Raw genomic sequence first — 14,569 nt, 5'->3', positions numbered from 1 at the left:
TCCTTGCCTAGACACTGTACACTCTCCTACTATCCACTACATATGGAATATTTGACTAAAGAGTGTGTTGAATTAAGACTGGATCATCAGCCTTCTTCCTCAGCAATGTAGCAATACTATGACTTTTCATCAGATTTGATGAGATGGTTGAGTGGCTTCCTGAAACAAGCATTTAATCTTGAGAGGTTTTTAGCTGCTAAAATCTAAGAATTCCCTACGGGGCATGTGTGGGCTCAGGTTTTTCAAACTATAAGTCAATCAAATTTGGGCATACTTTCTCAGGGATAGGGAAAGGCACAGCACTACTAAAACAGGCTTTTCCTTTAATACTTCTGCTTAAAGAAGGAGGCATGAGAGCTCAAAGGGCATAGTCCTCTTTTTTTAGCTTTATAAAATATATTTTTCTCTGGCCTCATTCTTAGAAATAGCTGAACCAGTTTGAATTTTGTTTTTTTGGAATGCTTTAGCCAAAGTGAGGCAAAGGGCCAGTATGGAAAATTTCAGCCCAAGTCAAAGTTTTACAAAGTTTTATATGCAAGTGAAAAGAGATGATATGACAAAAACATTCAGTAACATTAATCTTGGCTTTATTACCAGTTCTGCCCATAAGGAGTGTGCTTTGTGTTCAACTCTAATGTATTGCTAATATCATTTTATATTTCTCAATTATTTACCAGTATCTTGAGATAATTAAAGGCAATTGCATTTTATTAGGTTGGTAACTTCAGATACTTTGTTGGGCTGTTTGTTCTCTGTGCTGTATAATAAAGTACAGATGCAGTCTATCCATAGATGGAAAAGGCCTTATTAAATGAGTATGTTATAAATTAGACAATCCTTTTTTAATTTTATTTTTCAACAAGAGCAGCAGAAATATCGCTGTTGAGTAATTCACAGTTTAAAGTCATCCTTTCTAATTATTAAGCAACAGCTTACTTATTAAGCACAAAGTCTGAGAGGAGCCATAATGCATAGTGACATGGCCCTGAACTATGAAAACTATGGAATATCTCTACAGTTTGCTCAGTGAGTGAAATATGAGCTAAGGGAGTATTTCCCAAGTCTTTGATGGCATGGGGTCAAGCCCTTTTATCAGTCCCTGGCAGAATTTGGATTGGGAAAAGTTGGTTCTTGCTGGTGAGGAAAAGTTGGATCTACTGGTGAGGCAATGAGATAAGGGAATAAAGTTTGTGAAATGGCCTATGAAAATAGCTTAAACTAGGGGTACTCAAACTCCAGCCCACAGTCCAAAAGCAGCCCACAGGGCCTTCCTATCTGGCTCATGGGGCTCCCTACAGGTTGGGAAATTCAGCAGTGGGTGAGCAGTGGCCATTTATACAGCCACCCTTCCCCCTGTCAAATTCCCAAACTCCAAGCCCTGTGTGCCTGGTCAGGGCCAGGCTGGGTCCCCTCCCCACAGCAGGGCTGGGTTGGGGATGGGACATGCCCTCTTCCTCTGTCCCCCCATAGGCTGGGCCATACTCCCTTCCCCCCATGGGGCTTGGTTGGGGCCAAGTCAAGCCCCCGTCCACTTGTGGGGCTGCATCACGTTCCCACCTCCTCCCCTGCATGGGGTTGGGAGAAGTGTCCCTGCCTGCCACATGGGGCCGGGCTCAGGCTGAGTTTTCCCATGCCCTGCTCCATATGGCCAGATAGTAGCTGCTGTGCCAGTTCCAGACACTGGATCAGAACCACCATCCAGTCTGTGGTTGGAGCAATCATTGCCCATTTGGCCTGCTGGGAAAAAAGTTTGAGCACCACTGACTTAAACCTACAGAATGTGATATAGCTGGTAGAGGAGGCAGCCAAAATCCTTTTTGATTCTGGCTGTTTGTTTTTTCTTTTTTTTTCCCCCCTTTTAGTACATACCTTGCAAATATGCAATGGGTATAATTTTCCATCTTCTGGAATGTCCCATTACGTATTATTAAAAAAAAAAAAAAAAAAGGAGAGTAGAGCTAGAATGGAGCTTATTCCTGCCTTGAGCAAGGGACTGAACTACATGATCATCCCATGAACATTTCATATATGGGTGAGACTTGAGGGTTTAAGCTGATCTTTAAATCAAGCTTCTTACTATGCTTTTGGTGACTGGGGAAGATCCAGGGCAGAGGGGTGGATTATTGCAGTTACCTCCAATCTCTACCCTCCCTTCTTCCGCACTTTTGATTTCTTGTCCATCCAGAGTTTAAAACTCAGTACCTGGCAGTCTCAGCATCATTTCTATGTAGGCAGCAGTGGTAGTCAGTTGACTTCATGGCTTTTATAATAGATGATAGGCGTGCACAAAGAGTGGTTGTTCCTTAAGGACATGATCCTTGAAGCATAAAGGAAGTCCATTCTCATGTGGAGAAAAGGTAACAAGATGGGCTGGGAAGCCCTCTTGGCTAAACATGGAAATCATGGTCCTCTTAAGAAAGAGGCTTATAAACAATGGAGGCTCAGGGCAGGCCCCAAGGAGGACTATTCCACGACAGCCTGCATTTGCAGGGAACAGATAAGAAAGGCAAAAGCGGTGACCGAACTTAGATTAGGAATGGGAATCAAGGACAACAGGAAGTTCTCCTTTAGGTGCATAGGGAACAGGAGGAAAACCAGTGGGAGTGTGGGGTCATTGCTCAGGAGAGCTGGTTACCAGCATGCAGGAGAAAACTGAACTCCTGAATGACTACTTCGCCTCGGTCTTTCACTGTACCAAGGGGAAAACAATGCCAGGTAGAGCACAGGATGAGCATGGTAGGAATAATGGCCTTCCTACTATTGCCGTAGAATTGGTGCATGACCAACTAAAAAAATTTAACACATACAAGTCAGCGGGACCAGATGATCTTCATCTGAGAGTGCTGAAGGTGCTGGCCGAAGTCATTGCGGAAACTCTTCCACAACTTGTGGCACTCTGGAGAAGTCCCTGAGGACTGGAAGAGGACCAACGTTGTACCCATCCACAAGAAGGGCAGGAGGGAAGACCCGGGTAACTATGGGCCAATCAGCCTAGCTTTCATCCTAGGGAAAATCTTAGAAAAGCTTGTCAAGGAGTCTATCTGATGAGCTTGCAGAAGGTAAGATTCTGAATGACAGCCAGCATGTCTTTGTTGCAGGCAGGTCTTGCCTTACCAACCTCATCTCCTTCTATGACCAGGTAACTTGCCACCTGGACGTGGGAGAGCAGGTTGACATTGTATACCTAGACTTCCAAAATGTCTTTGAGCTAGTATCCCACAATGTCCTCATGAGAAAATTGGAGGATTGTGGGCTTAACTCTGAGACAGTCAGGTGGGTGAGAAACTGGCTGCAGGATAGGGACCCAGAGAATCATAGTGGATGGATCTGTGTTATCTTGGTGAGAAGTGGGCAGGGGTGTCCTGCAGGGGTCAGTGCTTGATCCAGTACTTTTCAACATCTTTATTAATGGTTTGGATGTGGGGGTGAAGAGCTCACTGGCCAAGTTTGCAGATGATACCAAGTTATGGGGAAGTGTGGCCATGCTTAAAGATAGGCTACAGATATAGGCAGACCTAGACAGGCTAGCAAGTTGGTCGGATCAGAAGCTGATGAAGTTCAGTGTCGAGAAATGTAAACTGCTCCACCTCAGGATGAGCAACCCCCAACACACCTACAGGCTTGGTGGCACCAAACTGACTAGCACCATGAATGAAAGGGACCTGGGGGTAATAGTAGACCACAGTATGAATATAAGCCAGCAGTGAGATGTTGTAGCTAGTAGGGCTAATAATACTCTGCCATGCATTAATTGATGCATCTCCAGCAAAACCAAGGAGGTGATTCTTCTGCTGTACTCACCACTGGTGAGACTGCAGCTGGAGTCTGTTCCAGTTCTGAGCACCATACTTTAACAAGGACATGGACAAGCTTGAGAGAGTCCAAAGACCTGTATGATCAAAGTCTTACATGGCAAGCTATATGAGGAAAGGCTGAGGGATCTGAGACTCTTCAGCCTAAAGAAAAGAAAGCTGGGAGGGGACCAGATATCAGCTTACTGCTACACTAGGGGAGTACATCAAGGGCTCGGTGAGCAACTGTTCACCAAGGCACCTGAGGGGACTAGGAGTAATGGCCACAAACTCCTGGAAGACCGATTCAGGCTCAACATTAGGAAAAACTTCTTCAGAAGTCAGAGTGTCCAGACTATGGAATAAGCTCCTTCCAGAGGTGGTGCAGTTACCTACCCTGGAAATCTTCAAGAGAAGACTAGACGGTCACCTTGCTGGGGTCACTTGACCCCCTGTTATATTTCCTGCTTGGTGCAGGGGGTTGGACCTGATGATCTTCCAAGGTCCCTTCCGGCCTTACAATCTATGAATATACCTGAATCCTTCTATAAACTTTGTTCCACAGGTGTCAATGAACCTCTCTCTTGTTTTTTCATGGTCTTGATGTTCAAGTTAGCCTTTCCTCTACATTTCTGCTTGTTGTTAGCTGCTGCTGGTGATACAGTTACTGTTTCATAGCCCTGAAAATTGTTTTTTAATTCTAGCTAAAAACATTCACACAAACAGGTGTAGAAATTAACTGTCAATGAAGCATTGGATGCATGGTCAGGATGCAAAACCAAGGATAGATTTTGTTTTATGAATCTGAAAAAGAGACATCCATTTAATTCTAATGACTGGTGGACTAATAAGACAACACTTTATTAGTTTTACCTGGTTTGGTTTTTTTTGTATTTTTAGACAGAAGTAGTCAACCAGGGGTATGCATACCATAGGGGGTATGTGCGATGGGCAGGGACAGTGCGCCGCCACACACCATCCTGCACAGGCACCATCTGCCCGACCGCACACAGGGATGGGGGAAGGTTGCATGCGGTGGCTGCAGAATTGGGGGGAGGCCATCTCCGCTTCCCCCCTACTCAGTTGTTGGGGGTACACCCCCGGTATTCGGACACTGACCCAAAAACGTTGAAAATCCCTGATACACAATATAACAAATTGATGAACATTCAAATACATTTTTTTTTTTTTTTGGTTTTTGTTGCAATCCAAAACTGAATAATATAGTCCTAGGCCCCTAATTTATTAGTAAAACATCTAGTTGTTTTTTTTTTAATTTGAGAAAAAATGTTGTATTATTTGTGATAATGCACCACACCATCGGCACCCCCCACCTTCTTTCAAAATCCTAGATCCACTCAAGGACACAGGAATGCTTGAAGCCCTTTAAAAAAGGGGAACGGTAAATTCTAATTGTTGTGTGAGAACTAGCAGTGAATGATTCAAAGGAGGCTAACCTGCTCTTACTTCAACACTCCTTCATCCAGGGTTAAAATTGGAGCAGGCTTGCTGCATCTGAATCATTCTCAGCTTGTTCACACACAATAGTTAGACCATAACCAGCTGCTGCCTTTTTTAAATGTTCCTTTTGAAAGGCTACAAGGGTTTACATGTCCATACCCAGTTTATTTTTGTTTTGTTTTGTTTTTATTTATTTTTCTTTCTGTATTTTACACAGATTATTAAACCAGAAGTTTGTTTCTTTTCTGCACGTGGGTGGCAGATGATACTTTTATCTAAACTGTCACTCAGTTCCTTAATTTTAGGATTCCAGATTTCATCAGCTTTGACTCTGTCTATATAACTTGATTAATTATAGCGAACAATTGTGTAGAATTTTATTATTATTATTTTCTGTCTTTTTTAGGCAGCTGATATGGAGAATATTGCATTGCCATGGATGATATCAGGAAGAAACTTGGTTAAACAGCCTGTGTCCCTATTTGATATTTGCTATGGGAAGATAGAAAACTTAAACCTACATTACGTGGTAAGAACTGAATCATAAACCAGAAATATCAGCAAAGCATTTCAATTGTTCGCTCTTAAGTTTTTGGATGAACTTCTTCACTCATTGTTTCTTAAAACTGATAAGCATTTATTTAATATGGTAACGTATGGCTAGTATTATATTTACCATTATTGGAACTAAGTCTGGGAAATGGGGAAAAACTGAATAAGGTAATCTTCACTCCATGAAAAAAGTAGAATAAGACACGAGATTCCTAGGTCCACAAGAATTGGGTATGATTACAGCTGCTTTTATAACAATGATTCACTGCTGATCCTTGGGGTGGGGAAAGAGGAAAGGTCACCCACCATATCTACACGTGCAGAAATCTTAATAGCATATAATAGATTGGCTAGTACACCCACATTCTTCCCCTGCTTCACTTTTGTTCCCACACCTGCTTCCAGTCCGTAGGGAATTGCAGAGCTCCATCAAAGAGAATGCTGTTTGCCCACTAGGGACAGACATTACACACAAACCAGCTTAAGTGATCAGAAACTGGTTTAAACCTGTAACAGAACATAAGTTCAGTGCACATAAACTAGTTTCAAAATGGCCAAAACTGGCTTAAGATAAACATGGTTGAATGCATCAGACGTAACTGATTTGGGTCAAACCGGTTTATGGAACTTCTGTCCTGGACCCCTTCCTGGTTTAAGTTAAATCATAGTCCCCCAGCATCCCAGCATGCTTTTCAGCCCTGAGCTGGGCTGGGCTGTTTGCTCTGGAGAGCAGGGTTGGCCCTGCCCCTTTCTTCCGTAGCTGGAGCACTATCACTGCTCTGGCTGGCTGAGAAGGGGGTTGGGGACTGCAGGCACAGCAACATCTGTCTGGCTTCCCCCTGCCCCTACTCACCTCGCCACTCACTGCTCAAGCAGGGATGCTCCTCTGTCTTCCTCCCCTCTCCCATAGCATGGACCCCAGCCATCATCTGGTCATAGTCATGCTACCTCATGCTAACTAATGCTGAGAGGTGTGTGTGTGTCCAATTTCACTGGGACAGAACAGTATCTGCTTGGGGTTTTTTTGGAGCTAATCAACAGAATGTCCCTCCGTTCCTTCCTGGGAAAAAGCTGTTTAAGAAGAGCTTGAACTAATGAGAGAAGCTTTGTTTTCTTGATGGGCTCATGAGCTTTGTGTTAACAACTCCTTGCTGGGTTGCTTGCCTGTCAGCTTTCTGCAGACAGTATGAAGAAGCAGGGAGAGGGAGATTGAAAAGCTCAGTATCATCAACACATCCATGCCCTCCACACAAGCAGTCTCCCCTCTCCTCCCTCTCTTTGCCTCGGAGTGCTAGTTGAGGTCCAGGGGATGGCAACATTCCCCACCCCTTGAGCAGCAAGTTGGGAAAAGCCTGTTGAGGGCTGCTTCCCACTCCCCCTCCAGGCACACCGTGGCTGGGGACAGTGCAGGTCAGGGTGGGGGTGTAAACCTTTCCCTAATCATAGCATCCTGCCGGGACCTGGCCACACCACCCTAGCTCAGCATTGTGGATGGGAAGGGAGGGCTCACTAGCGCCCCCTAGCTTCTAGCCTGAGCCACTGCAGGCATGTGCCTGCATTTCCTGAATCAAAAGTGAATGTCTATCCACTTGCAAATTGGTTCAAGCTCTGCAAGTTAGATTAACCTGCAAAAATTGAATCAATTCGGGCTCGGGCTTTTTGAATGCCTGTCTGTAGCCTCAGTGTTCAGCTGCTGTGCGCACATACTAGGTCCGGAGAGACTCCTCAGTTTGTGTCAGTAATGTTTATGTATATGGCAGTCTCCAAATAAGTATAAAGATGGTCTCTTGCCCAACAAGCCAAAAATCTGAGCTAGATAGCTAATAACAAATTTTATAATGAGCCATGGGGGTGGAAAAGAAGAAAGAGAAACAAGGAAGAAAGGAAGCTGCTCTTTAATACACAAGAGGTGATGATGTTTTTAATCACTGCTATTATTCAAAACACATAGAAATATTCACCTAATTAATTTCTGTCTTTATTTTTGTAAAAGAGAGAGCAAGATAGGTAAGGCAGGGGAACAGATAATGCTGAAAATGAAATTTATGAGACAAGAAAAATAGAGTTTGAAGGAGGAGAGTGGAGTTGCCAGATGATGTCAAGTTGAAGGAAATACATAAAAAACTGGAGAGAGAAATGGCAGTGCATGGTGGGAGTAGTAAGTAGCAAACACTAGATCTAATCTTTAGGCAGACTGTCTCTACTTTTATGCTACAATGGATACATAAACACGTTGCTGTGACAGTGGTGTTGTTGTGAAGACTTTGGATTCTTCAGCAAGGGGCAGATGAGGAGGAGCACTGCTATCAAGACATGGGATCCATCTGACCAGAAATAGAAAGAGCATCCTTGGGTGTCATCTGGTCAACTTAGTGAGGAGGGTTTTAAACTAGGTTCCACGGGGGATGGTAAACAAAACCCTCCAGTAACAGAGCAAATAATCTAGAGGGGAAAGGACAGGAAGAAGCAGTTCAACTCTGGGGTAGGGCCAGAGAGCCACAGGACAGCAACAAGTGATGCAAAAGGAAACAAGTAGGAGAAATGTAAAATACGTCTGATGTATGTATACAAATGTATATGGGGAGTAAGTAAGGTGAGCTGAAGACATGGAGAATAAACAGGATGAGCTGTAAGTCACAGCCTGTGAAAGGAACCATGTCCTGACTGGTATCACAGAGACCTGGTGGGACAGCTCTTGTGACTGGAACATCTACATTTAGGGGACAGCTACGTTCAGGGATTTTGAAAGGGCTGGGTTGAGAGGAACATTGGTGGTGTTGTCTTGTATGTTAAAATGCATAAATTGTTCCCTGGTTAAGGAAGAAGAAAATGGCAGATTAGAATGTAGTTGGGTGAAGATAAAAGATGAAAGATACAGCACTAATATAATGGTGAGGATTTATTATAGACCACCAAAGCAGGAAGAGGAAGCAGATGAAGCACTCTTTAGGGGGTGACAAAGCTATCAAAATGCTGAGATGGTACTGATGATACAAAAAATGGTTCTGTAAATATATTGGCCAGAAAAAAAGATCCAGAAGGCTGTGCAACAACCTTTGCAGCCACAGCACATTGACCACTGTGATCCGCCTGCTTTACCTGTAGCTTAGGGTGTTGTGTCTTGTGGTTGTAAGGGCTGACTGTATAGTTTTTTTAATAGGTTAGTTGGTGCGTTTGTATAGGATGGTCTGTTCAGGGGTGATCCTGCCTCTGGCTGGGGGTTAGATTAGCTGCTTTCTGGGGGGTCTCTTCCAGCCCTATGATTCTATATGTATAGCCCTGAAGGAGAAGAGGAATTTGAACTGGTGTAGGATGAGATGTTGAGGGCTTTTTCCTCTTGAGGGATTTGAACGATGAGCAGAGAACAAAGCCGCAGGAGAGAAGAATAGTTTAAGAACTGAACTTTAGATAAGTTGGAGACCTTACTTAGAATATTCCATCCAGCTCTAGATACTATGGTCAAGAAAGATGAATTTCTATTAGAATAAGTGCAGAGAATGAGTACTAACATGACTACTAGGGAAACAGAAAGTCTATTTTATGAGAGCAGTCTAAAAGACAATGACACGTCATAATGGACACTGTAGGCACAGGAATAAGTGGGATAGAAATGGACTTTGAATTAATTTAGGCTAAAAAGTTTGAAGTTTTTTAGGCAGACAAGGTTCTTTGGGTGAACCTTGTCTGCCTATGTCCTTAGACCAACACGGCTACAACCTACACCCCTGAAGTTTTTTAATCATTCAAGGAGTGAGATCCTGGAACGTTCCTTCAACTTTGAAAGCCTAATCAATTGTAAATTATTACCTGGTATAGCTGTCAAAGGGATTAAATGACATGTCATAAGGGTCTGAACTGGGTGGCCCAAGAAATTCCTTATCGTCCTATTTCATATGTTCTTAATTTGGGAATTGGCATTTACAGAATTACTGTAATTGTATGCCTGACTTCTTGCATATCTCTGAAGTGATGAGTATTCCATTGTGGAAAGACGCACAAGTCATAAGATGTTAAAAGCTTCAGAAAGTACTACTGCTCAGAGGAAATATGCCAATGTAAATCATAACAACGTATGAATATGCATTAGTAATGTTCAAATAGTTACACATGCAAGGTAAAATATAACAGAATTTTTGTGGTATTGAGTGGTTAAACAAGAAATATTTCAAGTAGTATTGGCATTATGAAGTGAAGAATACATATCCAAAACAGCTTAAATAAAGATGTTCAGAGAACATCCCAGGAGGTATTTTTTTAAATTACAGAATTATGGATGGGTTAGCAACTCGGATATAATGAGAACATATTTGAGTCTTGTAATGACTTTTTTCCCCTGAAGAAACTAAGACGATAAGTAGGAACATATAAAAGCTTCAAAATTCTAATGGCTTAAATTCATTAAAATGAATTACACATTTAAGTTCAAAATAAAAAAAATCTGTTATTTATGCACTGCATAACATTTGTAATCATCTGGGATGTAAAGAAACATTCCCCGTTTTGTTTGTGAATTTTAAAATAAAATATTTTAATGATCTAATTAGTTTCTTTATTATTTGTGGTGATACACCTTTTCTGTTTAAATGATTTGGAGTGTGATATAAGCATTTCTATATACTTACAGCATACTGTTATCATGTGTGTTGCATGGAACCTGGGTGACTGACAGATTTGGAAAATATATTTATTGAGAGCTGGTATGAAAATCTAATTTCCAAAATTCCTATTTTTATTTAGTCCTGAAATAAATACTCTCTGGGTGTCAGAATAGAAAATGTAAAAGAAAATGGAATATGTGATGCTGACGTAAAAGAAGAAAAGGGCAGTTCTAACTGCCATTGTATGTCAAGGGTGTGACCTTTTGAATCTGAACTGAAACAAATTGGCAATGACAGCTTCTGATTTTCACTGATCCCGCTTGAAAAACATTATTGCAAATTGTATCTCAGTAGAAGTGCCTTTCATGATGAATTATTCATGAAAATTACTTCATCAGATAGAGCACCAGCTGAGAAGGGTTTGCATTGCATATTAACATATATGCAACAAGCTTTGCAATTAAAACCTCAATATCAAAATTCATTTTGCTTAGATAATGTCATACAATGCACCACACTAGGGGCTATGACAAGTATGTATTTGCACTCCTGGAGCATTTTTAAGTTTTAATTAGTGCTGGAAAGAGGTCATATCCTGAAATCATATAGTGAATTATAGTGAGGCATTTCCCAAAGGTCAAAATAATAGTGAATTTTCCCCTTTATTTTGGTTAGTGCACCTAAAATTGTAATTTATATTTCCATCACTATGTAAATCTCAACATAGACTTTATATTCGGAAAGCTACATTTTAAAGTTCATATGGTAAATCTTATTAAGAGTGGATCTCTTGACTGGTGCTGATGCCACCAGTATGTATCCAGTAAATGTATATATTCTTATATTCATCTTATATTATAAGCTTAATATAAGTTAATATACCTATAAACTTATATTCCTCTGATGCACCTGCTTTATCCTCGCAATTAATGTATTTGGAAACTAAATAAAATTGATCCCTAAAATCATCCAAATGAATGCATGAATTTTATGAGAACAAATATTCTTACATTTTTTGCCATCTTTTTCTTAGCTATTGTCAGTGTTAAATGTTTTGATCCAGAGGTTGGTAATTCCTATCATTGTTTGCTACAAACTTTATGATAATTAAAATTAACATTTAATTTTGTTTGAAATCTCACTTCCTGTTTTTCTTCCACTCTTGTCATTGTCCCTTGTTTCATATAGTACCAATTTCTTCCCTTGTCTGTTGTGTATAATCATAGCATGCTGGAACTTTAATTATAGAGCAAGGCCACACTGTTATGCATCAATAATCTTGTCATTTTAAACTCCTCATGAAAACTTACTTAGGCTTATAGACACGAGTAGTAAAAGAGAAATATTAACCAAAAAAGTTGAGGACTAAACTTCCTTCCTTCGTCCCCAAAAGTGTGTGTGTGTGCACCTGTATTTAAAATTAGAGATTAAATTTGTTGAGGTTTGGTGTCTGCAAAACCTCACTATTCATTCACACAAAGGTTCACAGTATACAAACAGTATGCTAGTCTGATAGTTACTCCTAGCATTGCATTATTCATCTCTAGTTATCAATCATACATAATGTCTTTATGGCAAGGATCTTATTTTCATGCCTGTCTGTGAAGCATCTGGTGCACCGTTGATTCTATGCAAGTACAACTTTCTCCACCCCAGAAGTCACTGACTGATTTCAAAAAGTTTGGGAAGTTTTAGTAATGGAAAAGTTGTATTCTCAAGTCAGTGTTCTACAGGAAAGAAGGAAAAAATGCTAATTTGGAAATTTGGTGAAATTTTTTGGAATTTGCTTTAAAAAAAATCTCTCGTCTCCAAACCCAGAGCATTTGCAGATTTTTTTTTTTTTTTTTTGAAGGAAAGTGCAAGTTCTGTGAGCTAACACTTAAGAACAAATTTGAAATAAATTTTTAATTTAAAAGCACAGATTAGCAGCAAATCGTAAGATTTGTATTATGCAGAGTTCTAGGGGGAAAAGAAGGGGGGATTATTTTATAGAGATGAAGAAACAGAATTTTAATATTGATAGAAACAAACTGTCAGACTGAAAGGAAGAGAAGAAAAGAATACAAGACTTGTGGACACTGATCTGGGTTAAGGGAGCACTATTGATGGAAGGTAAACATCTGTCTTTATGTATAATTTAGGGGATTGGATGCATCTTTACATGCTAAATCTGTTATTTGTTAAGCTGAATTAATTAATAAAGTTTTAAAAATTCTTTATATTACTGAAACAAATGTTACTTTTAAGTTTAATATAATAGTATTCGTATGTAAATTAAAGATGCACAGTGACAGCTTAGTTCTGAAAAGGTATAGTAGGGTTCCTTAATGTAGGGTACTGTGCTTAGATTAAAGATAAATAATGTCAAATAAAATTCAAGGTATGCTTGTATAAGAATGAAAATCTAGGCAGAGGGTACATGTAGATGTTGAGGGAAGTTGGATCACATTAAAAAGAAATGGCCACCTGGTCTGAATTAGTTTGCATAGACAGAAATGCAGTTCCCAGCTATAACTCGGGATGTTTTCTACAAAATGTTCTGAGTTACAATGTTACCCCAGCCCAAACAAATTCACTGTTGGTTCCTGTGGGGAGGGGAATCTAGCTGCTGGCTGGGATCCTGCAGCCAGATTCCCATAGCAATGGGTACAACTCTCTGCCAGTGCTCAGCTTTTTTCAGAATGGGGGTGGAGGAAAGACAGTGGAGGGTACTCGTTTTTGCAGCTCCCCAGTCAAAGCTGAAGGGTGGGGTGGATGAATCGGAGTCCCCCCCTCCCCATCTCAGAGGGAGGGCTCCAATACTCCTGCTCCACCCTGTAGGGGTGACTGAAAACCCCCCAGACTGAACTCCCTCCACTCCCTTTCTCCCCTTCCATTCTGCAAACAGCGACAGGCTGGAAGCGCTGCAGACACAAGTTACAGAAGATGCTACATTTTGAAACATCGTTATCTGATACCTCATGCAATGAGGGGTCAGATTTTCACCTGATTGACCACCTTTTAAAGTGTTTGCAGCCATGCACTTGTGTTTACTCATGGCTAGAGACTGCTTTCTTTGGCCAGATTGGGCAAACATTGACACTGCTGTCTGCACCCTTAGATGCCTAGTTTGATCTAAGTGCAAACTGTACAGAAGTTTAAGGAGGGTTAGACTTGTCAAAAAATGGCTGACCCAATCCAAGTTAACTCTACGTCTGAGGTAGTCTATTTGGATTGGGTCAGCCATTTTTGACTGATGTAATCCTCCTGGAACTTCTTTGCAGTTCTCAGCACAGTCCCAGGGCTAGGAAAGGCCAGCTGCTGGCCCCAGCCCTGGGGTTGTGGTTTTTTGCCCTGCCCCCACAAAAACAGACTATTTTTAGCCCCCCACTGGCCACTTGCCCCACCCCCAGATGGACAACCCCCCTTCTGCCAACAGACCAGCCAGCCTCCTCTTCCCTCCACTTCCCGCAGCCCACCAAACTCCCCATCCTGCAAGCTGCTCTTGGTGTTGATTTTATCAGCGTTTGCCAATACCCAGGAGCCCAGGAAGTAAGTCCTGGTGGGGGAGGGGCAAAAGGGATGGGTGGTGGGCTTCCCAGAGGGTTGTTCATCTGGGGGTGGGAGAGGTTTGGGGGCTAAAAATAGCCCCTGGTCCTAGGGGGTGGGGGAGAGAACCCCCCCCCAAGCCTCCCCCACATGGGCCATGTGGGTTCCTCTGATCCTGCCTTACCCTTCTGGACCCCAGCAACCCCCTTGCGAACCCTGCCTGCCCCCTGATCTCCAATGCCAACACCACTAGCCCCCTCCCCCTGATCCCTCCTACAGATGCTGCCTGCCCACTTGATCCCCCTGTAGACCCCTGATTCTCCCCCCCTCCCCGCCCCAAGGCCTGCTTGCCCCCTGGTTCCCCCACTCTCCCAACCCCCCTACCCTGCTAGCTTCCCCATCTTGGCCATTTTTAACTTGATATAACCTTCCCCTAACCTCCCCAAATGTCTGTATGCATCCAGAAAGGTTATAATTGCCACAGATGCAAATAATAACCTAGCTGTAAACACTGATCAGCAATTAAGAATTTGAAGTGATGTGGTGGAGTTTAAAAAAAAAAAAGTAAATTGACAAGTGTGTGGGCTTCAGTCATGCAACAAAATGAATCTTTCATGGTTTAGCAAGTCTGAGAAGTTC

General features: G+C 41.9%; 1 protein-coding gene across 1 annotated transcript in view; it reads left to right on the top strand.

Moving 5' to 3' along the window:
- The window catches only part of LOC102380392, a 150,046-nt gene that overhangs the window by 42,148 nt on the left and 93,329 nt on the right, over positions 1-14,569 (top strand). Inside the window, 1 exon segment of the mRNA XM_025199104.1 lies at positions 5,659-5,781. Coding sequence (XP_025054889.1) covers positions 5,659-5,781 — 123 coding nt within the window.

The sequence above is a fragment of the Alligator sinensis genome, unplaced genomic scaffold (genome assembly GCF_000455745.1).
Source record: "Alligator sinensis unplaced genomic scaffold, ASM45574v1 scaffold223_1, whole genome shotgun sequence".
Lineage (NCBI taxonomy): Eukaryota > Metazoa > Chordata > Crocodylia > Alligatoridae > Alligator > Alligator sinensis.
Note: the sequence above shows the minus strand (reverse complement) of the source record. Positions and strands in the feature narration are given on the sequence as shown.